This window comes from Bombyx mori, chromosome 10, assembly GCF_030269925.1.
Source record: "Bombyx mori chromosome 10, ASM3026992v2".
Classification (NCBI taxonomy): Eukaryota; Metazoa; Arthropoda; class Insecta; order Lepidoptera; family Bombycidae; genus Bombyx; species Bombyx mori.
The window spans coordinates 676955-697782 of NC_085116.1; the positions used below are offsets into that span (position 1 = coordinate 676955).

Genomic DNA, 20828 nt, shown 5'->3' on the forward strand with positions numbered 1-20828 from the left:
TGTTTCTAAAGTAGACTAACAGAAATGGCACTAGTAAAACAGAGCATGAGTCGATCGTCCGGTCCCCAGGTACGGCATCTACCCGCTGACGGCGTACGGGTCGGGGGCGGGGGGCCGCGCCTCGTCCCCCGAGCGCGCCCCCGCCCCCGCCGCCTCGCCCCCCCCGCGCGACACCGAGTCCCGCCGCGTCGTGCACATGATGTGCAACGTGGCGCCGCCGCCGCGACACAGCGACGCGCCCGACCACGACCTGCTGGTACGTACGCAGCGTCGGGACTGTCCAGTCTACACATGAGCCACTTGCTTTGTAATCACCGCCGCTCAGTATGCGACTTCACTAAACGCACAGTACGCGGCCCGTCCGTTGCAGATGACCATCATCCTGCGCATGGACGACAAGATGAACCGGCAGCTGACGTGCGCCGTGTCGCGCCGGGACTCCGCGTCGCACCTCGCGCGCGAGCTGGTGCAGCTCGGCTTCATCCACGAGGTCAGCCCGCCTCCCTCGGCGCCAGTCGGTAGGCACATGCGCTCGGTGACTCACTGTTGAACTCTGCACAGGCGGACCGCGACAAGATCTGCCGGATCATGGAGGAGTCCCTCCGCGCCAGTTTCCCCCCGGCGGCGGAGCCCCCCGTGGCGGCCCCCCCGGCGGCGGCGGCCCGCGCGCCTCAGCACGTGGCCAGCTAGTGCGGCGCCCCCCCGCCCGCGCGTCCCCCCCTCGCCTCGCGCGCAGCTCCGCGCGGCGGTCGGTCGTCGGAGGTGTGTTTTGTTTATTGCAAAAATCTCTTACGATTTTTACTGGCTCTTTGTAATGTAAATCTAGAGTTCGCAGCGTAGCCTCGGGTATCTGTAGTGTACTTTATGTATGTATCTAAAATCGTATGTAAATTTTTGTATCAAACACGGTTTGTAAATTAGTGTATGAAACCAAATTCGATAAATAATGTGATGTTGAGCTATCAGCGAGCGAGCCGCGCCCGTGGACAGCTGCTGTTGTCTCTCGGCTCAGTGCAGCACCTCCAACTCAAACTATACCCTAAATTACCCGTCCACTAAAATTTTCAGTTTCGTTTTATTACTTTATATGTGTGCGCTGAATATTTTCCAATATTGTCCTTTTTAAGTTGAATTATGTAACATAAATATGTAACGCGTGTGTGCTCACGAGCGCTCACGGTTTTCCATCTACAAGCAATGAAAACAAAACGCTGCAACAAGGTTGTGTGTAACGAGCAAAATAAAGAATTAAGAAAATTTCAGCAAAATTACCACTTGCAAAGAGCCCACTTGGCCGCATCACGCGTGAACATCCGTGATCATCCGTGACCATTCGTGAGCATACTTGAACAAACAGGCGCAAGTATGATGCGTGCTCTACTCGATATCCAAACGTCTTATCGATTTTAGAACATCTAGTTGTTTATGTCGTTATGTGTAATGATAGACGGCTACGGCTGCGGTGAGCCGGCGCGGTCCTGCGCGCACTGCGGACTGCGCGAGGCACAGCTCGGCCTCGCGATCGAACCAGCGGGTCTAGCAGCCGGATTAGAAACAAATCAATTAAATAAATTGAGCGCTATTATCAAAAATGTATTTTAAAATGTTAGCAAAGTAATCAAGTCAGCCTCGGGTCGGGGACTCGACCGGCGGAGGTTCGGTATTAGACGAGTATTTGTCCGATTTTTGTTTAGATTCATGTGAATACCGATGTACATGAAAATAAGCCTGCACTGATTAATAAATTTTATGAAATGAAAACTAAAACGTTATGTGTTGTAAAGAACCTTTCCTTATTTCAAATTGATGGACCTCTCGTGGTTTGCTCAGGCCCCCGCGCCGGTCCCCTCGTCGGCCCCCTCCGCCGGAATAATCAAATTGCTAGTCGAGTGTGAATCTAAAAACCGGACTGACCGAATCGTTAAGGAAAAAAATAGTTGAATATTGAAAATTATTTAATCGACAATGATTCGGCGAAGGTTTATAGTTGTTAGTGTGTACATCGAGAATGCTTTAGTATAGAAACTTTTGTATGAATGTGTAAATGTTACAAAAATGATATTTAATTAATATAATAATATATAAATAAATGTGAAACTTTAAAAAAAAACATTAATCGTAATCTGTATAGTGAGGCTTCCTTTTAGAGCTTTATGGACGTGGTATACGGGAAAATGAACATACTCACTAAGTGTTTAAGGTCGAAATTTATTTGTTTAGCGTTGGTTTTTTAAATGTGCAATAGTTCTCAAACTTCCTCTTTAAATCGGCGCTCACGCACTTGTTGGATACGCCTAGAGTCGTGGTCAATTCTGTGATCGCGAAAACTACTTGAATACGTATTCTCTTGAAGGAAGCATTAGAGTGTGTGTGGAACGATCGTCTCGAGTTTGAAATCTATTGTACTTTTAAGATTCAAAATTATTTTTTTGTAAATTTTTGTACATTTTACAAGTCGGTCAATGTGAGTGCAGTAGGGCACGTAGGCTGCGCCGACGCAGAATTAGTTTATGAACAAGTCAATTTCAATAGAATAATGCCTTTTTTAAATAAAATACTTATTTACAACTGCATTTAAACGATTTAATTGTCGCGATTCCGATCGTCGTGCGTTGCTCGCACGCGGACACGTTTAATGACAGTTATCAAACTTGAGGTTTAATGACAGCTGTCAAACTTGACGTCACTGCGAAGTGTAGCCCGACCGGACCTCGTTGGTGAGTGGCTTCTGCGACCCTCGCAGCAGAGGGTGGACCCCATCACCCTGTTTATTTTCAACAAAAACAGGTTATGGTGTGGTTCTGTGGTAAAGTGCAAGAAGTGGATCGGGCAGCGCCCCCAGTGGCCCACGGACAGCGGTCAGGCGGACACCACTCGCGACGACATTTTGTGCTTTTGTTTTCTTAAGGAAGGCACCTTGTTCCTATTTTTTATTTCGGTGCTGATTGTGAAATATCTTTTTTTTGTTTTTTCTTTGATAGTTGCAATTACACGTTTTAAAATAAATCTCTTGCAAAAAACAGTAACAAAAAATAACGCAGATCTTTATCCAATGTTCGTGTGTTTCGTTGAATGCTAGTGGTGCCAAACTTACAAGGTGCCAATAAAATGTTACGGAATTCTATCACATTACACGCTTCACGATATCAACTGTACACTGTATTTTAGTACCAAAAATAATAAATTGTTTCTTGTCCCTTCCATCTCTACACCGCAGCAACAATAAAGCTGAATATTATCCGAAAAAACAGAATTGTTGGCAAACATTTTGTTATTTGTTCTTATTCGTTGCGTATAGACTCGAACTGCATCTAAAAATATGTACAATTACTTTTCCTCATTTTCTGCTCATTTATTTTTGGTACCTACTTAAAACGAGCGATGTATAGTTAGGGAAGTAACAAAACGTTCGCGTTCTCTTCATAATTTCAAATTGTAAGCTTTTCACGTTTGAAGTCGTGGACACAAATACGTACGTCGTCCGGCGACCTGCGAACTGATTCTTATACTTCATTTACTAGTTTCTAAACCTGCCAACTTCCAGCACTTCCTGCCCGTCGCGTAGATCAGGAGTCGTTACTGAAATTTATGAAAATTGCATTGAATATATATTTTTAAGTACGTTGCTGACCGGCCGACGCACGGCCCTCACACAGACAGCTCGCGTCACGCCGTCGGCCGCTAGTGACGGGCCGCGTCACGCCGTCGGCCGGTAGTGACGGGCCGCGTCATGCTGTCGGCCGGTAGTGACGGGCCGCGTCATGCCGTCGGCCGGTGTAGCGGCACGGCGGTGACTCCGCAGGAGCACGGAGAGCGCGTTTATATGAACTAGAAGCGGTCTTCCATTTCATATAAAACAAGATCTCCCGCGCGGCCGCCGCTGTGTCTGTGCCTGTGTACCGACTTGCTTTTTTTATTTTATTATGAAATTATCTTGAATCTTGCTTATGATTTTAAACTATATATATTTTGCACAAACCTGAAGTTTTGAGATTTTGATTCAATATATTATAATGTTTTTATTATTATTTTTGTTGTTATTCAATCTGCTTTATTATTAATAACCCCACAATATCGTTCTGTTATTAAAATATATCTTTATGTACTGCGTATTACTTTTTTATTTATATTATTTAATTTTAAAATGAACACATTAATGATGAAATTTAGTGAATCTTGTTTTTAAAGTGAAATTGTACCCAGGGTGTTCCCGCGTCGTGTGTCCAAAGAGTGATGTGTTCATGAGTTGGTTTTTCTTTTTTGTTTTCTTATGAGATTGTAACTTTAATGTTATTTAATTGATCCAGAATTGCATTTTTTTTGTTTTTTATTTATTTTCTCGTCTACCATAGATAGGATGTAACCGGAGTATAATTTAGGTATAGTAAAGTATGTTATTATGCTCAAAATGACTTTTAACCTTTTTATTTTCAAGATCGTAATATGATCGGCCGATGTGTGCATACTATTCTAAAATGAGAAAATGTCAATAAAATTGTATTTTGAAAACATAAATATTGCTGTTTTTGTTCCTACGTGATATATGTAGTTGCGTGTTTATATGATTCTGGTGTGTTTTCGTCACGAAATGATTCCAAGTTATCAGCACGTACGAGTCCCATGTGTCGATGTCTGTTTCTGCCGGGGCCACTGGGCCCGCCCGTTATTTACAATTGGGGTCCTGTTTACTATTATGAATGGTGCCCAATGAAACGATTTTTCTTCACAAAAACAATTTTATTTAGTTACATCACACTTCTACATAATATCAGATTACTCATTGAGATTATATTAATGTAATAAGTTTTACAATACGAAATTTAAGTCTAACATTTGCTACCCGAAGTGTTATTAACTACGCTACTCTGCACTTTCATCCTATACTAGCCTTTTATTTTACCAAAAACTATGACAGAACATTTCATACAAACTTTTCACATGCGCTCACATTATTTCTTAAGTACAATATTTTGGAAGTACAGTGTTTACACGGTACAATGTTCCTAAAACAGAGTAAATTTATTTCAAAGTTAAAGGCACACATTTTTGAATAGTTTTTGGTTCCTAAACTGTACATGTCTTTGGCAATATTTTAAAGATAACATTAATTTAAAGATAAACAAAGTAAATATAAAAAATTAAGAAGTGAATCCTGCCGATATTCCGAAAATTAACAATCAGTATTTTACTGATAAATTAAACAACTAGATACATAAACATTGACTGATTTATGTTATGTATTTGAATTTTGAATATGGTTTCACGGTGTGTCTATTTTCTTTACGACATATGTAAACAAAAACCTTTTCATGTAATGTTTACCTCTGTATGTTAACCTTTGAAATTTTTTTGTTTAAAAATAATGTTTTTTCTTTTTTAGATTTATTGAACTTTCTGTCATTGAGAAAAAAGAGGAGTTCAGTTTTACTTAATTCCGTAGTACTGTGTAAATTAATAAATTGTGGAAAATAAAGGCATTAAATGTTATTTTCTTAATAGTGTACAGAAAACGCAATTAAGTATTTTATTATTGTTCAATCATTTTTAGAATTATTTCACATCATTTATAAATTAACTAAAACTGAAATCCTCTTTTTTCTCAACGACAGAGTTCAGTAAATCTATATAAGAAAAATACTTTTTTCAAAACTTATAAGTTCCAAAGATTTTATATAAAAGTTACAAAAAAAGATGTTTCTTTACACATATATGTATATCTAAAATACTTTTTTGATTTTCCCCTTAAACCCAGGGACTTACTAAATCACTATGTCCACAGTATATTTGTGTCACTGCTGTGAATGAAATACAAAGCTTTTAAAAATTATTACAATTCAAGATTATTTTAGGAGCTGTTTCTCATATAAACTCATGTGGATAGCTCCAGTTCGTTTAACATTGTGTTCACATGTTTTATATCAATACGCAGATGTTTCAATCTTGAACCCAAAAAAAAACTTTCTATTTACATGAAAAAAGTATAAGGGACTAAATCCACATGTATCAATGAAAACAATTAGCATGTAAATATGAAGATTATTCCATCTCAATACAACTTATAAAACGAACATCAAATAAATGTGTAATCAAAGATGGAATCTATGCGTTAAAAAGAAAACGGTCCACTTTTTTTAAACATTACACAACCTAATTTTAATAATGACAAAAGTATAATCACAATTAAAATAAGTGTTACACAATAATATCGTTTGTCTGGTTCCTCTCATTGTACAGTAGTATTGACGCTTTCGATTGCATGTTTCGCCCATATTACAAATGGCGTGCCATTACACAATATCGGAAGATTATTAGGTTAAAAATATCTAGGATACTATGACGTGACACTAGTATTATTCAATAAATAACGACCTATGTTACTTTGTGTCGAAAACATTAATATTCATGTAGAATAAAGTATGTATTCAAATCATTTATATTAAAATATCATTCGGTATTTTACGACCCGTTAGTATTAAGGTCAATTATTTCTAATTAATAATGCTTGATTAATTTGAATGATTTTAGATTAACACGCGACATACTGATCGGTACAGATACATGCAGGCATAGTACGAGATAAGTAAAAGTTAGAAATGTAAACGACATTTTATTAGAAAATAAATAACTTATGCCTTTCCGTGTCGTTGATTTTGCATGAATATTAACGTGCGGTTCGCTGTACGCTTGTTCGTTAACAGATTGCGTAAACTTGCCTTTACCACCTATTGCGCTCAACTTTTCAGCATAATTTCATATCCTAAATCTGTAAGGGACTGCAGAAGGTTTGGCCTCTACTGGCTGTTTCTCTTCTTCGTCAGGAACATAATAATGCAGTTCGTAAGCCGGCGACAGTTCCACGGTGACGTTCTCACAGTGCGGATCGCAGGGCTTGTTCTCCAAAATGGAACCCGGTTTGGTAGCCGCTATGTCATTGTACAATCTTTTCATAAAAGCAGTCGACGACGCCAATACTTTGCTATTATCCTCTATCTTCTTGTGAACGACGCTATTATTGTAGATAACAGGGAAATCAACCTTAAATCTCTCGCTGTTCTGGTTGAAGTTAGCAACGAACCTGTTCAGCACGTCTCTGCGGAACTGCGAGTCGTAGTCGTCATCCAGGCTCGGCGGTTGTCGTTTGTCGGTCGTCAATTTCGCCAACTCGTGAGCAGTGACCCCGCGGACCGGCGCTTCGGTGAACATGGCGTAATCTTGCCTGTCGTCATCGCCTCTGGCCGCTTCGTTGATAAAATCGCCGTAATGCTTGACAACATAGGACGCTCTGTTGAAATGACCGTCGCTACCGTCAAATTCGGCATGCTGTTGCGGTACCGGTCCCGATTCGGTGAGATATAGATTTGTGTTAAAGTTCTCTGCTTTATATCTTGGGAAACCGGTTGGTTTGATTACACTCTCTTTTTTGGCTTCGGGTGTCGCGAGCAGTGTGCCTGAGAGGCCATCGCTCTCTGTGTCTTTAACCGTCAAGGAATTTACTTTGCTATGGATTACGTTGTGATCATTAGATGTCGGTGCAACACGAGGTGGGAAGAAATGAATGGTCGGCCTTCGATCCGGAAAGTAGTAGCCTGATGTAAATGTGACGGGTGTGGAAGTGTATGTCTCTTTAACTGGATGAGGATGTTTCTTGATGTCTATTTTTGTCAACGTAAGGTACTCTGCGTCGTACTCATCTGTTGTGTCGTAGTATTCAGCAACATTGTAGATTTTTGGCTTGTCTGTGTTAGAATCAACGGTACCTTGCTGTGGATTAACATCTACATTAAAATTTCTTTTCTCATCGGGCTTTTGCATAACTGTGCTTGGAGTGGAAGTTGGTCCATTTGAGATTTGAATTTTCGACTTATTGCCAGCTTCATTAGAGTTGTCTTTTTCTTCGTAATCACTGTAGACTGTATCCCCGAATTTATTGATTCTCTTCTTCTTAGATTTTCTCACTTCAGCAATTTTTTCTAATCTCTCTCTCAAATCTGGTATGCCACCTTTACTGTCTCTTTCTCCAAGACTGTTAAGTATGGTTTCGGTTTTGTTTCTCAAAACTTGCGTAAACGATTTAGACGCGTTTTTTGGTTTGAATACGATTCCCAGTGAACTTATACTCTCATTTCTCCAGCTATTGTCATCTGGATCTCGAACGAACGGCTTAGCTGGTTGCACTTCCAACCTCTTCATTGGTTTATAATTTGGACTTACTGTATATAAGTCAGCGTTCTTAATGGGCTCGTGTATGATTGGTTGAATGTTTAAGTCTTCGTTTGCTTGTTCTTTGTTTGTTTCATTTCTTGGAGTGTCCATTGTAGTACTTGCCTGCGCAGCAAGTGGCTTGACTCCTTCATGCGGCGATGGGATATCGTGATTTCTATCAGCATTTTCCGCGTTGTCTTTTATTACTTCTTCTTTCAATAGTTGCTCATTGATAAGATCTTCTGACTGCAAAAATAGATGAATGTTATTAATTGTACAACTCCGGAAGAACTACTTTTTTGGTTTAGTTGATACGCGAATAAATGGTTACAAGTGTCCATTGACAATACAACTAACTATTTCGGGGTTGAAAAAGATGAAATTAAAACACAAAATGTTTTACGTTAATTACGCAAATTCATAGGCAGTTTGTAAGTCTATCTATTATTGGTTTCAATATATTACAAGACGTTACTCCTTCGTCGTGGATGCTGTACATGAAAACATGTAATATTATACATTTCCAATTATATATTTCCTTAAAAAGGACATCAGCCCCAGTATTTGGAGAATTAATTCTAGCACAGTCGTATCATCCGATACCGGTACATTAAGTTCCATTACTAATGGGTAATGTATAACCTTGCATTGTGAAGCCATAGACACTTCATAAATAAATAAAAACAGAACTGTAACTTACCATTTGACCTACCGACTCTGTTAAACTAATATTTTTGTTTTCCGTCTCTTTGGGTTGGTCTTCAACAAACTCTAATTTATCATGTAAGTGTTCGGTTGTAGTGGACTGAGGAACAGTCTTTCCAGAGTAGTCTAAATATCCGGCTCGCATCGACGACACCATGCCCACCCTCGTTTCAGGCTTTATCGAACTTATTTCCGTAATTATTTCATAGCTACTATGAGATTCATTTTTCGATTTTTCATTAGTACTTAAAACTAATTCTTTTGATCGTTCCGTTGAAACTGTAGGTATTTCAGTCAGAACGGCTTCCGATTTTATATTGTTTCCTTCTCTATTTTGTTTAGAAATTGATATACTTCCATCAGTAGTCAATGCGCTGGATGGCACCTTATGCGTAACGATTGTCACATAATCTTCCGCTGGTCGCGCAGTGCTTTGCAATTTTGTTTCATCATTAAAAGTAACATGCTCATCGGCTTTATTTAAAAAAAAAGTTGTATCTTCTACATTGCGAGCGTCATTGGTTAACACGTAGTCACTCGTGAACGGTTGCATATCAACAGTTGAGCTTAATTCATTGATATCCTGGATCAAATCTTTTGATACAGTAAATGCATTAGTGAGACTAGTTAATGTTGTTGTATCGTGACTTTCCTGGACCGCTGTTGTTACATCATAAAAGTCCGAGCTATTAGTGGTAGAAATTATTTCGGATGCACTGCGACTTTCGTTGATCGGCGCTGTTAAGGCGTGTTCAGTTGATTTTAATGTAACCATGTTATGGTTATGACGCACCTCTGTAAATTGTACCGGTGTCGTACTGCTATTCGTTGTTGGAGATAAAGGTGGATACTGTTCATTGTATCTAGTTAATAATTCATCATGCACAAGCGTAGTCGTAGTATTTTCTTTTGATGCATTAAATATTTCTCTTAGGTGATCTGAAGTAGGTAATTTTTCGAAATTACCTTTAACTTTTTCAACAGCTATGTTTTTCTCTGAGTTTCCACCTTCTTTATTTCGTTCAAATGATTTAATATCGTTGGGTCTTTTCAGTTCATTTTTTACTTCCAGTAAAGTACTTTCGTCAGCTATGAGGTCTACGGCCGGTAATTGTTCGCTTTTGTCTCTGGGCCGATGTAATGAAAACCCGTAGACAGTCGAGTCTAAGATCATCAATAATGTCAATGTTACTGCAAATACCCTGGAAATTGAAAAAATACGCATTTAAATTAAACTTTCAAGAATTATTTTGAATGACCAGAAAAGTGCTAAAGATACTAAGCAATATTACAAAATCTTATTAACAATCTAATTTAATATTACTAAATCTATTACAAAATCATATGCTTTGTATGGACTCTAATCATTGCTGAGCTAGTTTCTCAATAGCACTAGCCCTACCTACTACTAACATTAACACTAACACCTTAACCCACCTATTTTTCACACAAAGATGTATGTGTAAAATATTTCCATATCAATACAAAGCCAAAAATTATACGTAGGTACCCACTCAAGACTCTGAATGAAAACAATAAAAAAAGCAGCTCATCATCGCAATCTATGATTGGCTAGATCTAAATCAAACTACAATTTTAAAGTTTATAAATACCAAGGTAATGATCTTGGACAATGGGACCATTCATTCATATCTTCAAAATTATCATAATAATTACAATATTCGTTAGGACAATGGATGTTTTAAACAAACACATGTCTATTGTAAGAAACGTGTTATGATTGTATATTATTACATATCTACTACTATTTTTAACCTCATTTTACGTATTTAGAAAGTGAATGTTCAAAGTTACGAGTAATTTCAGTTATGTAAAATTAATGAGCAGTGATGTAGTGAATTGTATTTTGACAGTGAACTTTGACACATTTTTCTTGAAATCAGTGGGTACCTACGTTTCCTGATTTTTAGCAGTGGTTGTGAATTAGCATCGGCCTCCTGCTTATTTTGTCGTCCTGCGAACCAATCGTGAACCTATCTTTATTTGCGTTACCGATATCACAACTTTTTTGTTCCTACTGTGAATTTCTAAAATGTCGATATAGATCTTGGCCGAACCGTTGTGTTGTAAATTTTCTATCATTTATGTTTTGTTGCAGAAAATACAAGAGATAATCTATAAAATGATCATAAATGAGAAAGTAGACATCAAACTTTCGAATTTATGACATTTTGTTCGCATTTATTATCATGTCTTACTTTTCATTCAATTACAAATATAAACGCGGAAGAACCTTAGTGAACAATTACTAGTTCATTTCAGAAGTAAATATCATTGTTGCGAAGATATACGGAAAATTTACGTATTTGATAATACGGCTAGCCATAACATCGAATTGGGCTATTGTAGGCACCATTATATTGAACCAGCTAAGTCATTGTAATAATGAGTAAGTAGATAAACTAACTATATCTTTTGTATTTGGGTTTCAATTCTTGAAGTACTTGCGGAATCAATAAGTACTAATTTATATTAACAGAGATGAATGAAAATTATATAAAGTTTTACGTAAATTTACAAATAGTTTTATTGTTATATACAGAGCAGCCAAGCTCACGGCCCACTTGGCTTACCACAGCCTTTAGATATCATAACGTGAATGCCGCCAACACCTTGAGGCACGAGGACGACATTTTAAATGTATTGTTCAATTTGCGGCTGTCCCATCCTTCAAACCGGAACGTACAGCCGTGTCGCGGCGGCAATGTGCTGGATAATGCTGCGAGTGTGCGGGCTTGCAATACGGCCTACTACCAGTAAACACCGATGGACGAACGTAGTACACCGGTATAATACTTGGAGGACGCAGCTGCTTATTCTCCGATTAATTCTTTAGTCGATTTTTCGACACCCACGGGGAAACATGGAGCGGTGCTATTCTTCGCCATTTTAGCATTTATTAATTTTATTTTTGCAATTTTAAAATGTTGTTGCTTGTTTTTTTTTATTTGTTGCCATGACAATAAGGGTGTGAATGCCCTGCACGTCCTCGCCACTCGCCTTAGAACGTTTCATTTACACCCGGTATCGTGATACCAAATTCTAGTGTCGCAACGTACGTAATGGTCATGTAACACGTATAGTCATCGCGATACTTACTCGGGACGATGTATCGATTCGGGTTCAGAATCGATTATTTAGCACGCATCGTCACGCGATCAGTATATAACCGTTTGGTATGGAAACTGGATTAACTAGTCGCAGTTACATATTATCTATTGTAAATAATGAATCCAATAAACTCATTTTTTAGGTTTATTAAAATTAATTAAGTGCAGCAAGAACATTCTAGTAGCATGTTATGTATTGCGCTCTCTTGTTCTAGTGGCTTATGATCGACCACCAACTGGTCGCTGAGTAAACTTTATAGTTTATATATTTCGCTGCGTTTGAGGACATCATCACAACAGATACATGTGAGAGACTCGTCAACAGAGTGGTCAAGCGATCTGACACAAAACTGCTAGCAGAAAGGTAGTAGAAGAGGCTACTTTTATTTTAAACTATCAAAAAGATAGATAGTTTGAGCGACTACACAAACCCATCAAAAGTCCTGTCTCCCAACTTATCACATACGTGTCAAATGACAAAGTATACACTGCTGCAACGATTGCATTGACAACAGACTGAATACACCAAGGAGCCGTGAATAGAAACCCTTACATAATAATATTTGCAGCAAAATCTAGAATGTGACTAAAATTTAAACACGTTCAATATTTAATATCTATTCGTTACTCACAAGACGTCCTACCACTAGTAATTACGCAAATAATAATGTTGCGGGTTTGATTTTTATTACACGATGTTATTCCTACACCGTGAAAGTCAATCGTGAACAATTGTTGTACGTATTTCATTAGAAACATTGGTCATTGGGATTCGAACACCGATACAGTCGCATTGCTCCAAACGAATGCACCGGACGTCTTATCCTTTAGGCCACGACGACTTCAAACTTGCGACCACGATTATGACTCTTTGTAGCACGTGCACCGAAATGTACGATTTACAGTAAATATGACACAGAATATACCAAGATTACAAGATACCGGAAATAATGCCATATGTGTCTCACCCGAAATCGTTCATATACTTTTTGACAGCTGTCCATAATGTCAGATGACATAACGCGCACAGACAGGACACCTGAATGTGCACGTTATGGTTCATAACAGCATGTAATGGGACCGGTTTGTTGCTACACGAATTATATAAAATCTATCGACAATACACACAAATATGCATCAACTCTCTCTGTTTTACATTTTCATATTGAACGCTTAGATTTTAAACGAATATAGAACATAAATGTAGCGAACCTATAAAATATCTGTTTACTTGAATACATAGGTTTCTATTGTTAGTTCAATAATGTTTGAAACATTGAAAACTTAAATTTAAAATTCAGAACTCTACGACCATAATATTCGCCTAAAATTTTAGTATTAGCTTTATTCAACTTGTTGGAATACACATTACTGTACGAATGAAATGTAAGGTGAGTACTTAAGTTAAGGTAAGTAATTTTGTAATTGTTTTAAGTTTACACACAGAATACTGAGTTTTAAAGTTGTAAAACGTAAATCAAAGGTATGACGTAAAATTATGTCTTCGTTCGTAGAAGAGATTTCGAAAACGACGTCCCCGCATTATAATTAACCGGAAAAGATCTAATAGCATTAATTTAACGAGCCAACGGATATTACGTTGCCTTAAATAAACTATTTTACTTTTATTGAGCGTCAAATAAATCAATTACATCACGCTGTTAAACAATGCCATAAAATTTTATGCAGCGTGACGGCCGTCAACCACTTTGAGACATCAAAGTGGTTGACGGCAGTCACGCTGCGATGTCCATGGGCCCCGGTAACAACTAAACACCAGATGAGTCCGGAACTCGTACTCCACTGCCAATCTAGAGCAATATAAAATCTTTATTTTGAACTGAAGACAGGGTAGAGAGTTATCATTGTCGAAGTTGAAACAGTTACAATACCTATTGGGTAACATGTGCTACTGCGGCACGTCCTACCACAACATATACGGAACATAGTATTCCTTCAATAAGCTCAGCATAAGACGGCCCTGTACGAAGCCTAGTATGGCGTCAGGGGCGCGTTCCAACGTCCCATCACGATCAGAGGTTATCTCCACGTTGAGTCGCCATTAATGTTGGCGGGTGAGTCTCCGCCTCCAACCACCGTGTCCTGGACGTAGCATGCCTCCAACTATCCAGAGCCTAGATCCTCGATGATGGTTGACCACGATGCAAGCCGAATTCGGGTTTATCATGTCGCGCCACTAATGCGAAACAGTATTTCGACGCGGTCTTGACATACGGATGGGCTCAAGAACCAGATCGTCGTGAAAATCAACATTCCTCCTACATCCCGGTGCTCTGAGAGCTATCCTACAAATACTCTTATTATTTGGAGTGAGTCTGTGCATGTGCGTCGCGTAACCACACTCGCTTAGGTCATGGTTGAGACTGTTTACTTCGCTTGTACAACTGGCGAGACCAAGCGCGGCGTGGTCGCGGACAGAATTTACGTTACAGTAGGTAACCTGAACATTCCGGGTTGCTCGTCCCGTCTTCTAAACCCTCAATCTCGACAGACCTTCATGTGATGGTGCATAGTACCGCCGCCCTTGTTCAATGTCTACACAATATTTATAATGCAAGTAACTCTAACAGATGGAGTTACAATTAGTGGGTAAAGAACCACAAACTTGAAGTGTATAGCTTACACCACCTTATCCGCAACTAGTCAATGGTCAAAGCTATATACTGACTCGGCGGTGCAATAGCGTAATAACCTAATTAGCATAATTTATAACAGTTGATTCCAAGCTGCAGTGGGGTCCTCACATATGCAAGTTAGCGAGTAGGCTTATTTCTGCAGCGTTTGCGGTAAAAAAAATACGAATGTATATTAATGAAGATACGGCACGCCTGGTTTATTTTAGTTATTTTCATAGTGTTATGTCCTATGGCATTTTGCTATGGGGCAATGCTGCCGATGTCGAAACGATTTTCATCCTGCAGAAGAGGGCTATTCGTGCTATTTATAATATGCACCCGAGGGAATCCTTGAGGGACAAGTTTAAGGAAATCAAAATTCTAACTTTAGCGTCCCAATACATTTTTGAAAATTTATTGTACGTGCGTAAAAACATTGAAGAATTCCCCAGAGTCTGCGATTTGCATAATGTGAACACTAGGAACAAACATAGGCTTGCGTTGCCGGCGGCTCGAATTAAGAAAATAAGCAACTTTTTTAGGGGGCTGGGTGTACAGCTTTTCAACAAGATCCCACTAAACGTTCAACTACTACCTGTTCATAGATTTAAGAAAACTGTTAAGGAACGTTTGTGCAACAAGGCATATTATAAAGTTAAGGATTATTTACTAGATGGCACTACGTGGGAATGAGGCGCTCGCTCCTGGCCTTTTCATTTTTCATTATTATTATTATTATTTTTAATTGTATTTTTTTGACTTGTTTTTTCTTTTATTGTGAATATTTCTATTTATTTAAAAAAAAGAAAATATTTGAGAAAAAACAAAAAAAAAAAGCCCGCTGAGTTTGTTTCGCCGGTTCTTCTCAGGACTGTGGCTTTTTTTGGAACCGGTGGTAGAGTTAACATTGTTATTTGTATTTTGACATTCAACAAGTGTGTCATACTGACATCTAAGTTGAAATAAATGATTTTGAATTTGAATTTGAATTGAATTTTGAGCGCCCCAGACTCCAAGCCAGGGGCAGTTGTTAGATTCAGACAAACATTCATGTGACGAACAGGTTGATTTGTTCTTTGTTTGGGTGTTCAGTGACTATATATGTATATATTCAAAGTTGTATAAGTATTTATATTAGTCTCGTGTTCCCATAATACAGAAAATTGTAGTATTTTTTTTTATTGCTTAGATGGATGTACGAGCTCACAGCCTATCTGGTGTTAAGTGGTTACTGGAGCCCATAGACATCTATAACGTAAATGCGCCACCCACCTTGAGATATAATTTCTAAGGTCTTAGTATGGTTACTACGGCTACCCCACCCCCCAAACCGAAACGCATTACTGCTTCACGGCAGAAATAGGCGGGGTGGCGGTACCTATCCATGCGGACTCACAAGAGGTCCTACCACCCGTAATAGCAGTTTTGAGAGCATATCTAGAGCAAATACTTCTTAGGATGGGGCGCTTAAAGCCTTGAACGTGGATCGAAGGTAAATCGTAAAAGACCGAACTGCGGAGCATTGACCACAGTTACAACAACCCACCCGCCGAGTGGACCGCAACCTTTGAACTTTAATATCAACAATGCTTTCAAGAGGAAAGTAGTAGGCCGAATTCCGGAACAATGTCTCCATTATAAAAAAAAAACTTGGCCTAGTTAGATACGGGTCAACCTAATAAATTGATAGGAAGTCCTGCCTAATATGTACGTTTCACATAACTTCTTTGATAATTATACAGATTTCATTGATAGATGACGCTTTCTGATTATATGTTTATGTATTCGATGTGATGAGAAAGCGGTTTTAATCATTATTGCGTATTATGTGTGTTGTGTATGTAAATTATGTTTTTAACCTATTAACGTGATCATGCGTATTCGTTAGTTACCTCTTGGTATATGTCCATTATAGTTCCGAATTATGTAAAACGCGATTATTCTAGAAAATTTGAAGGCGTTAAGCGATTACTGGAGCCCATGAAGATCATAAGGTATATTTACGTAGTTGGTAGTACTGATTAGCTTCTCGCTAGCGGATGGAGCCACGGCCAAAGAAACGACCTTCGACAGAAAATTCTAGACCAATATGACTTGAGTATCAGACAGTTTCGCAAAAATAATAATATATGAAGTAAACATTTTACTGGTGGTAGGACCTCTTGTGAGTCCGCGCGGGTAGGTACCACCACACTGCCTATTTCTGCCGTGAAGCAGTAATGCGTTTCGGTTTGAAGGGTGGGGTAGCCATTGTAACTATACTGAGATCTTAGAACTTATATCTCAAGGTGGGTGGCGCATTTACTACGTTGTAGATGTCCATGGGATCCAGTAATCACTTAACACCAGGTGGGATGTGAGCTCGTCCATCCATCTAAGTAATAAAAATAAAACATTTTGGAAATGTAAACAGTTGCCATGATAAGGAATGTGGATAAGTATAAGTTATATAATATCTAAGCTTTCGGTGAAGGCATGGGTGGCGCAGGATCGATATGGACGGGTCCGGTAAGTAATAATAATAATAACTGGGAACAAATCATGCACGGTCATTCGACCCCAAAGTATGATTCCCCGTGTTATGGTACCAGATACTGAACATACTTATATACGTTTAAATATATACACAACTAGCCGTACTCGCCCAGTTCGCTGCACATTTAAAATTAACATTATCATTTATTGTCATTATTATTAGGGAGTCCAACGCTCATATACCTAAATATTAGCCTATCCATTAAGTACATGTATTTTCTACATGGATACCAAGCTTCAAGTCAATCGGATGCATGGTTCAGTAGTTATAACGGAACATCCGTAAAAACCACTGTAGATTTATATATTAGTATAGATAGAGATATTAGACACCCAAACAAAGATCAAACGAACCCAGTTCATCACACGAATCTTTGACCGATGTGGGCATCGAACCCGCGACCCTTGGCGCAACAGTCTAACTACTGCACCGCCGAGTCACTCAAATACAACGTCAAATTAATTAAAACGTGTTTTATTTATGTTTTTATCAATTTCAGATTAAGGTACCGATCTTAATTCGTCTGAAACTTCGCGAACTTTACTTTTTTTAATTTATTTGAATTCGTAGGCACCGTCATTGGCATTGTCAACCACACGTAAGAAAGCATCATGATCATTAATAGATTTCATGTAGTAGTAATTAGAATAGTAATGTTGTGGAAGTAATTCTGATTGATAATAGTAAACAACCATACCGATTGAAGACATGAGTGGATAAAGGGGATATGATACAATTTGTTCATTTTGAGAAAACGGGCAACAAACTTTTGTTACTTTTACTTTTTCTTCGAACATAACTCTTTCATCACATGCAATTTCTAAAAGTAGCCTTTAAACCCGGAGTTTTAAGGTCAAATATGGCTTATAGGCACGTTCACCTTTATTCAAAGTAAAAACTCTAAAATCTTAAAAACGGTACTTAACCCCTTCATCCACTCATGTCTTCAATTATTTCATTGGTCACTCTAATGTAGTAGTAATACCTTCTGCTCAAACATGTTACTAAATATAACGGCCAATGCTTAGGCAACTAACAGAGGCTATAGTCACTATAAGTTTGACTGGCGATATTCCCCTGGGGTCATAAAGTCGGAATTGAACTGTATTAAGATTATGCCTATCCGTATTCACATCAGAATGCTAATTACTTGGCGGCAGAAACAGTAGTATCAACAAACCAACACGTATTTATAATCAACAGTAAAAGTATTTTCCATTAACGTCATTTATTATAATTTAATTTATTATAATAAGTAAAGTTGATCGTTATTTTTAATTATACACACGTATATTTTCCCTTATAATGAACTCATTATTAACGTTAAAATATTAACTTTCATAATTCATTTAAAAATTCAAGTGTTCACCCAAATCGTACGTATTATCTTCTTCTTGTAAGTCCCAAGTTATTTGCACTCACCGATACGTACATTTATGAAATCCGTGTAACATCCTGACCTATTAGAGGTGTAGTTATATACAATTATGGTAGCAACACACACTTGCGCATACTTCACAACCCACCTTTCAATATCAGGAGGCGACATTATCGCTACTGTTGCGCCACTCTGCGACTATAATACGCGACTTACGCACGTCTTATTAAGACGCCAGCGAATTGTTAACTGAATGCTATAAAAGCATAAACAAACGATAATCCAAGCGCCGGTGAAAGAGTCCGTAACTCGCAGAATGTTATTTTCACTTTATTGAGTTGTGCTACCGTTTTAATCATAATTTCATTGTAGTTAGTTAGCGTGTTGACATTTTTGTAGTTTTGCTGTCACGTATTTTAAGTGAAAAGGAAATAATATATCTTTATTAGACAACAAGGTTCGTTATGATTCTGCTGATTCAAGTCAATCACGCGTCCCAGCATCGACGATAGGGTGTCTGCTATTTTAATTTACAGATCAATACTTTCATAAAAAAGTAGCTGCTGCACTTTGTATTCTATTAAGCTATGTTTAACACACGAGATTCAGGTCTTCGACACTAGCCAGAGACCCCAGGGTCCACTTCGTGAATACCACTGCTCGCTTTGAGACATAAAATTTAAGATAATGGTGTTAAAATAACGGCTGCTCTCCTCTTTAATCCAAAATCAGTTTGTTTCGCGGCTGAAATTTATAAAAATATAAGTAGTATTCCATTCTTAATAAGATAGGTACTTAAACGAAATTAGTCTTTCACGACACAAAATATTTAGATATAAAAGCGATTTTTGAATAATGTAAATTTAAAGTTATTGCTTTTTCGTCTTCACAATACAACCCTGGCAGTAAACAGCATTTCCTTTGATTGTGAAACCGCAGCGCAGGACGCGTCTCCGTAATACGAGGCTTCCACCTGTTCCGATGCGCGGCCTCCGTTAGTTTCACATAATTACATCGTAATATTCATTGTGAATAATTCACCGTATTGTTATCTTCCGTTATTGTTACAAAACGCACTAAAATAATACGAACGATTTCCGTGTGATCGAACGATAGGTATGAACCGCTTAATAAATAGATACATTTCGTTTGTTTTTGTAATCATTGAACGCTTTTCAGCTCGGCCGCGTATTTTAGATTCATGCAGACCGGTAAACATGTGCCTCTTTGCACTCCGCCCATTTTCCATCTCAATCTTGTCACTCTTGTCATGTAGTTTTGCAGGGGACAGACTTGACGTGTCTCGCGATGTCCCATCTCCCTGCTCGAAACGATTCTACTGGACTCATTTAAGAACCCTCCCACTCTAGTCTTAATATCCTCGGTCCCCCGTAATGGCGTCCTCCCGCGCGTTCTTATACCGTCCATCCTTCCCTGTACGACGAGTCGTTTTATTGATCGGCCGTCTAATTGCGAAACGTGTCCGAAAAATTCACCATTCGAGACTGTACTATAGAAAACAGACGCTGCTTGATGCCGAGTTCTTGAAGAATCGAAATGTTGGTACGAAACTCGGTCCATGAAACTCCAAGCATTCTTTTCCAGCACCACATCTCAAGAACGTCTATTTTCTTTCTTTCCACTTCTCGCACAGTCCATATGGAGAATATTAGTGTTCTAACGGACCTAATATTAATGGTTTTAATTATGTTTATTTCTATTTCTCGTAACAGCTATACGCCTTTTTGTTTAGTCTAAGCATCCACCATTATTTGAGATTAAAGTCTCAACATAATAATATGTATACGTAAGATTGCACCACGTCGCAGCCTGATATTTGAGTCACGTTCGGTGAGTTATTCTTAGCACGATCAACAATCATCATCTTGATCTTACTGCGGTTAGTCCTCAATCCAAACTCAAGGCTCATGGGTTCCATCCTCAACAGTAGCTCCTCCAAATGTTGCACATTGATTGCAAATAAATTAGTATCATCCGGGTATCGCAAGTTTGCAGTTCTATACCCCCAATTGTTACATCATCTGCCCAACTCTCCAAAGTCATGCGCATTAGTAACTCGATGTACGCATTGAATAAGAGCGGCGATACAATGCAACCTTGACGTACTCTAGCACTTGGATGGAAGTTACCAGAGCAAACATCACCCGCGCGCACCGAGATTGTATCTTCCTCGTATAAGCGTCTCAATAGGTGTACTAGATGTTTTCGTGTCCCCATAT

The 20828-nt window shown here is 38.6% G+C and overlaps 2 protein-coding genes across 3 annotated transcripts in view; one reads left to right on the forward strand and one right to left on the reverse strand.

The window, feature by feature from the left end:
- The window catches only part of LOC101746065 (nuclear receptor-binding protein homolog), a 62042-nt gene extending 57527 nt beyond the window's left edge, over positions 1-4515 (forward strand). Inside the window, exons 8-11 of one of the 2 annotated variants that reach the window (XR_005245116.2) lie at positions 70-256; positions 371-490; positions 562-762; positions 1448-4515. Coding sequence is in view for 1 of the 2 variants with exons in the window: in XM_038013399.2 (XP_037869327.1) it covers positions 70-256; positions 371-490; positions 562-690 (436 nt within the window). In the remaining variant the exon portion in view is untranslated. Of the gene's footprint in view, positions 1-69; positions 257-370; positions 491-561 lie in introns of both variants that reach the window. The other variant, XM_038013399.2, reaches the window with a different exon arrangement.
- Positions 4516-4716: 201 nt separating this feature from the next.
- On the reverse strand, positions 4717-19172 carry LOC105842214 (uncharacterized). The gene is made up of 3 exons (XM_038013395.2): positions 18737-19172; positions 8903-10109; positions 4717-8448 (listed from the first exon to the last, which is right to left on the reverse strand). The coding sequence occupies exons 1-3, from the start codon at positions 18757-18759 to the stop codon at positions 6751-6753; spliced, it is 2928 nt and encodes a 975-aa protein (XP_037869323.1). The 5' UTR covers positions 18760-19172; the 3' UTR covers positions 4717-6750.
- Between the last annotated feature and the right edge of the window lie 1656 nt (positions 19173-20828).

Excerpts from the sequence above, each read along its gene's own strand:
- LOC105842214 (XM_038013395.2), bottom strand. The coding sequence starts at position 18,759 with ATGTCGCCTCCTGATATTGAAAG. Across the intron at positions 10,110-18,736 it reads TCGCCTCCTGATATTGAAAG|GGTATTTGCAGTAACATTGA; the intron begins GTGGGTTGTGAA and ends TTCAATTTCCAG. Across the intron at positions 8,449-8,902 it reads CAGAGTCGGTAGGTCAAATG|TCAGAAGATCTTATCAATGA; the intron begins GTAAGTTACAGT and ends CTATTTTTGCAG.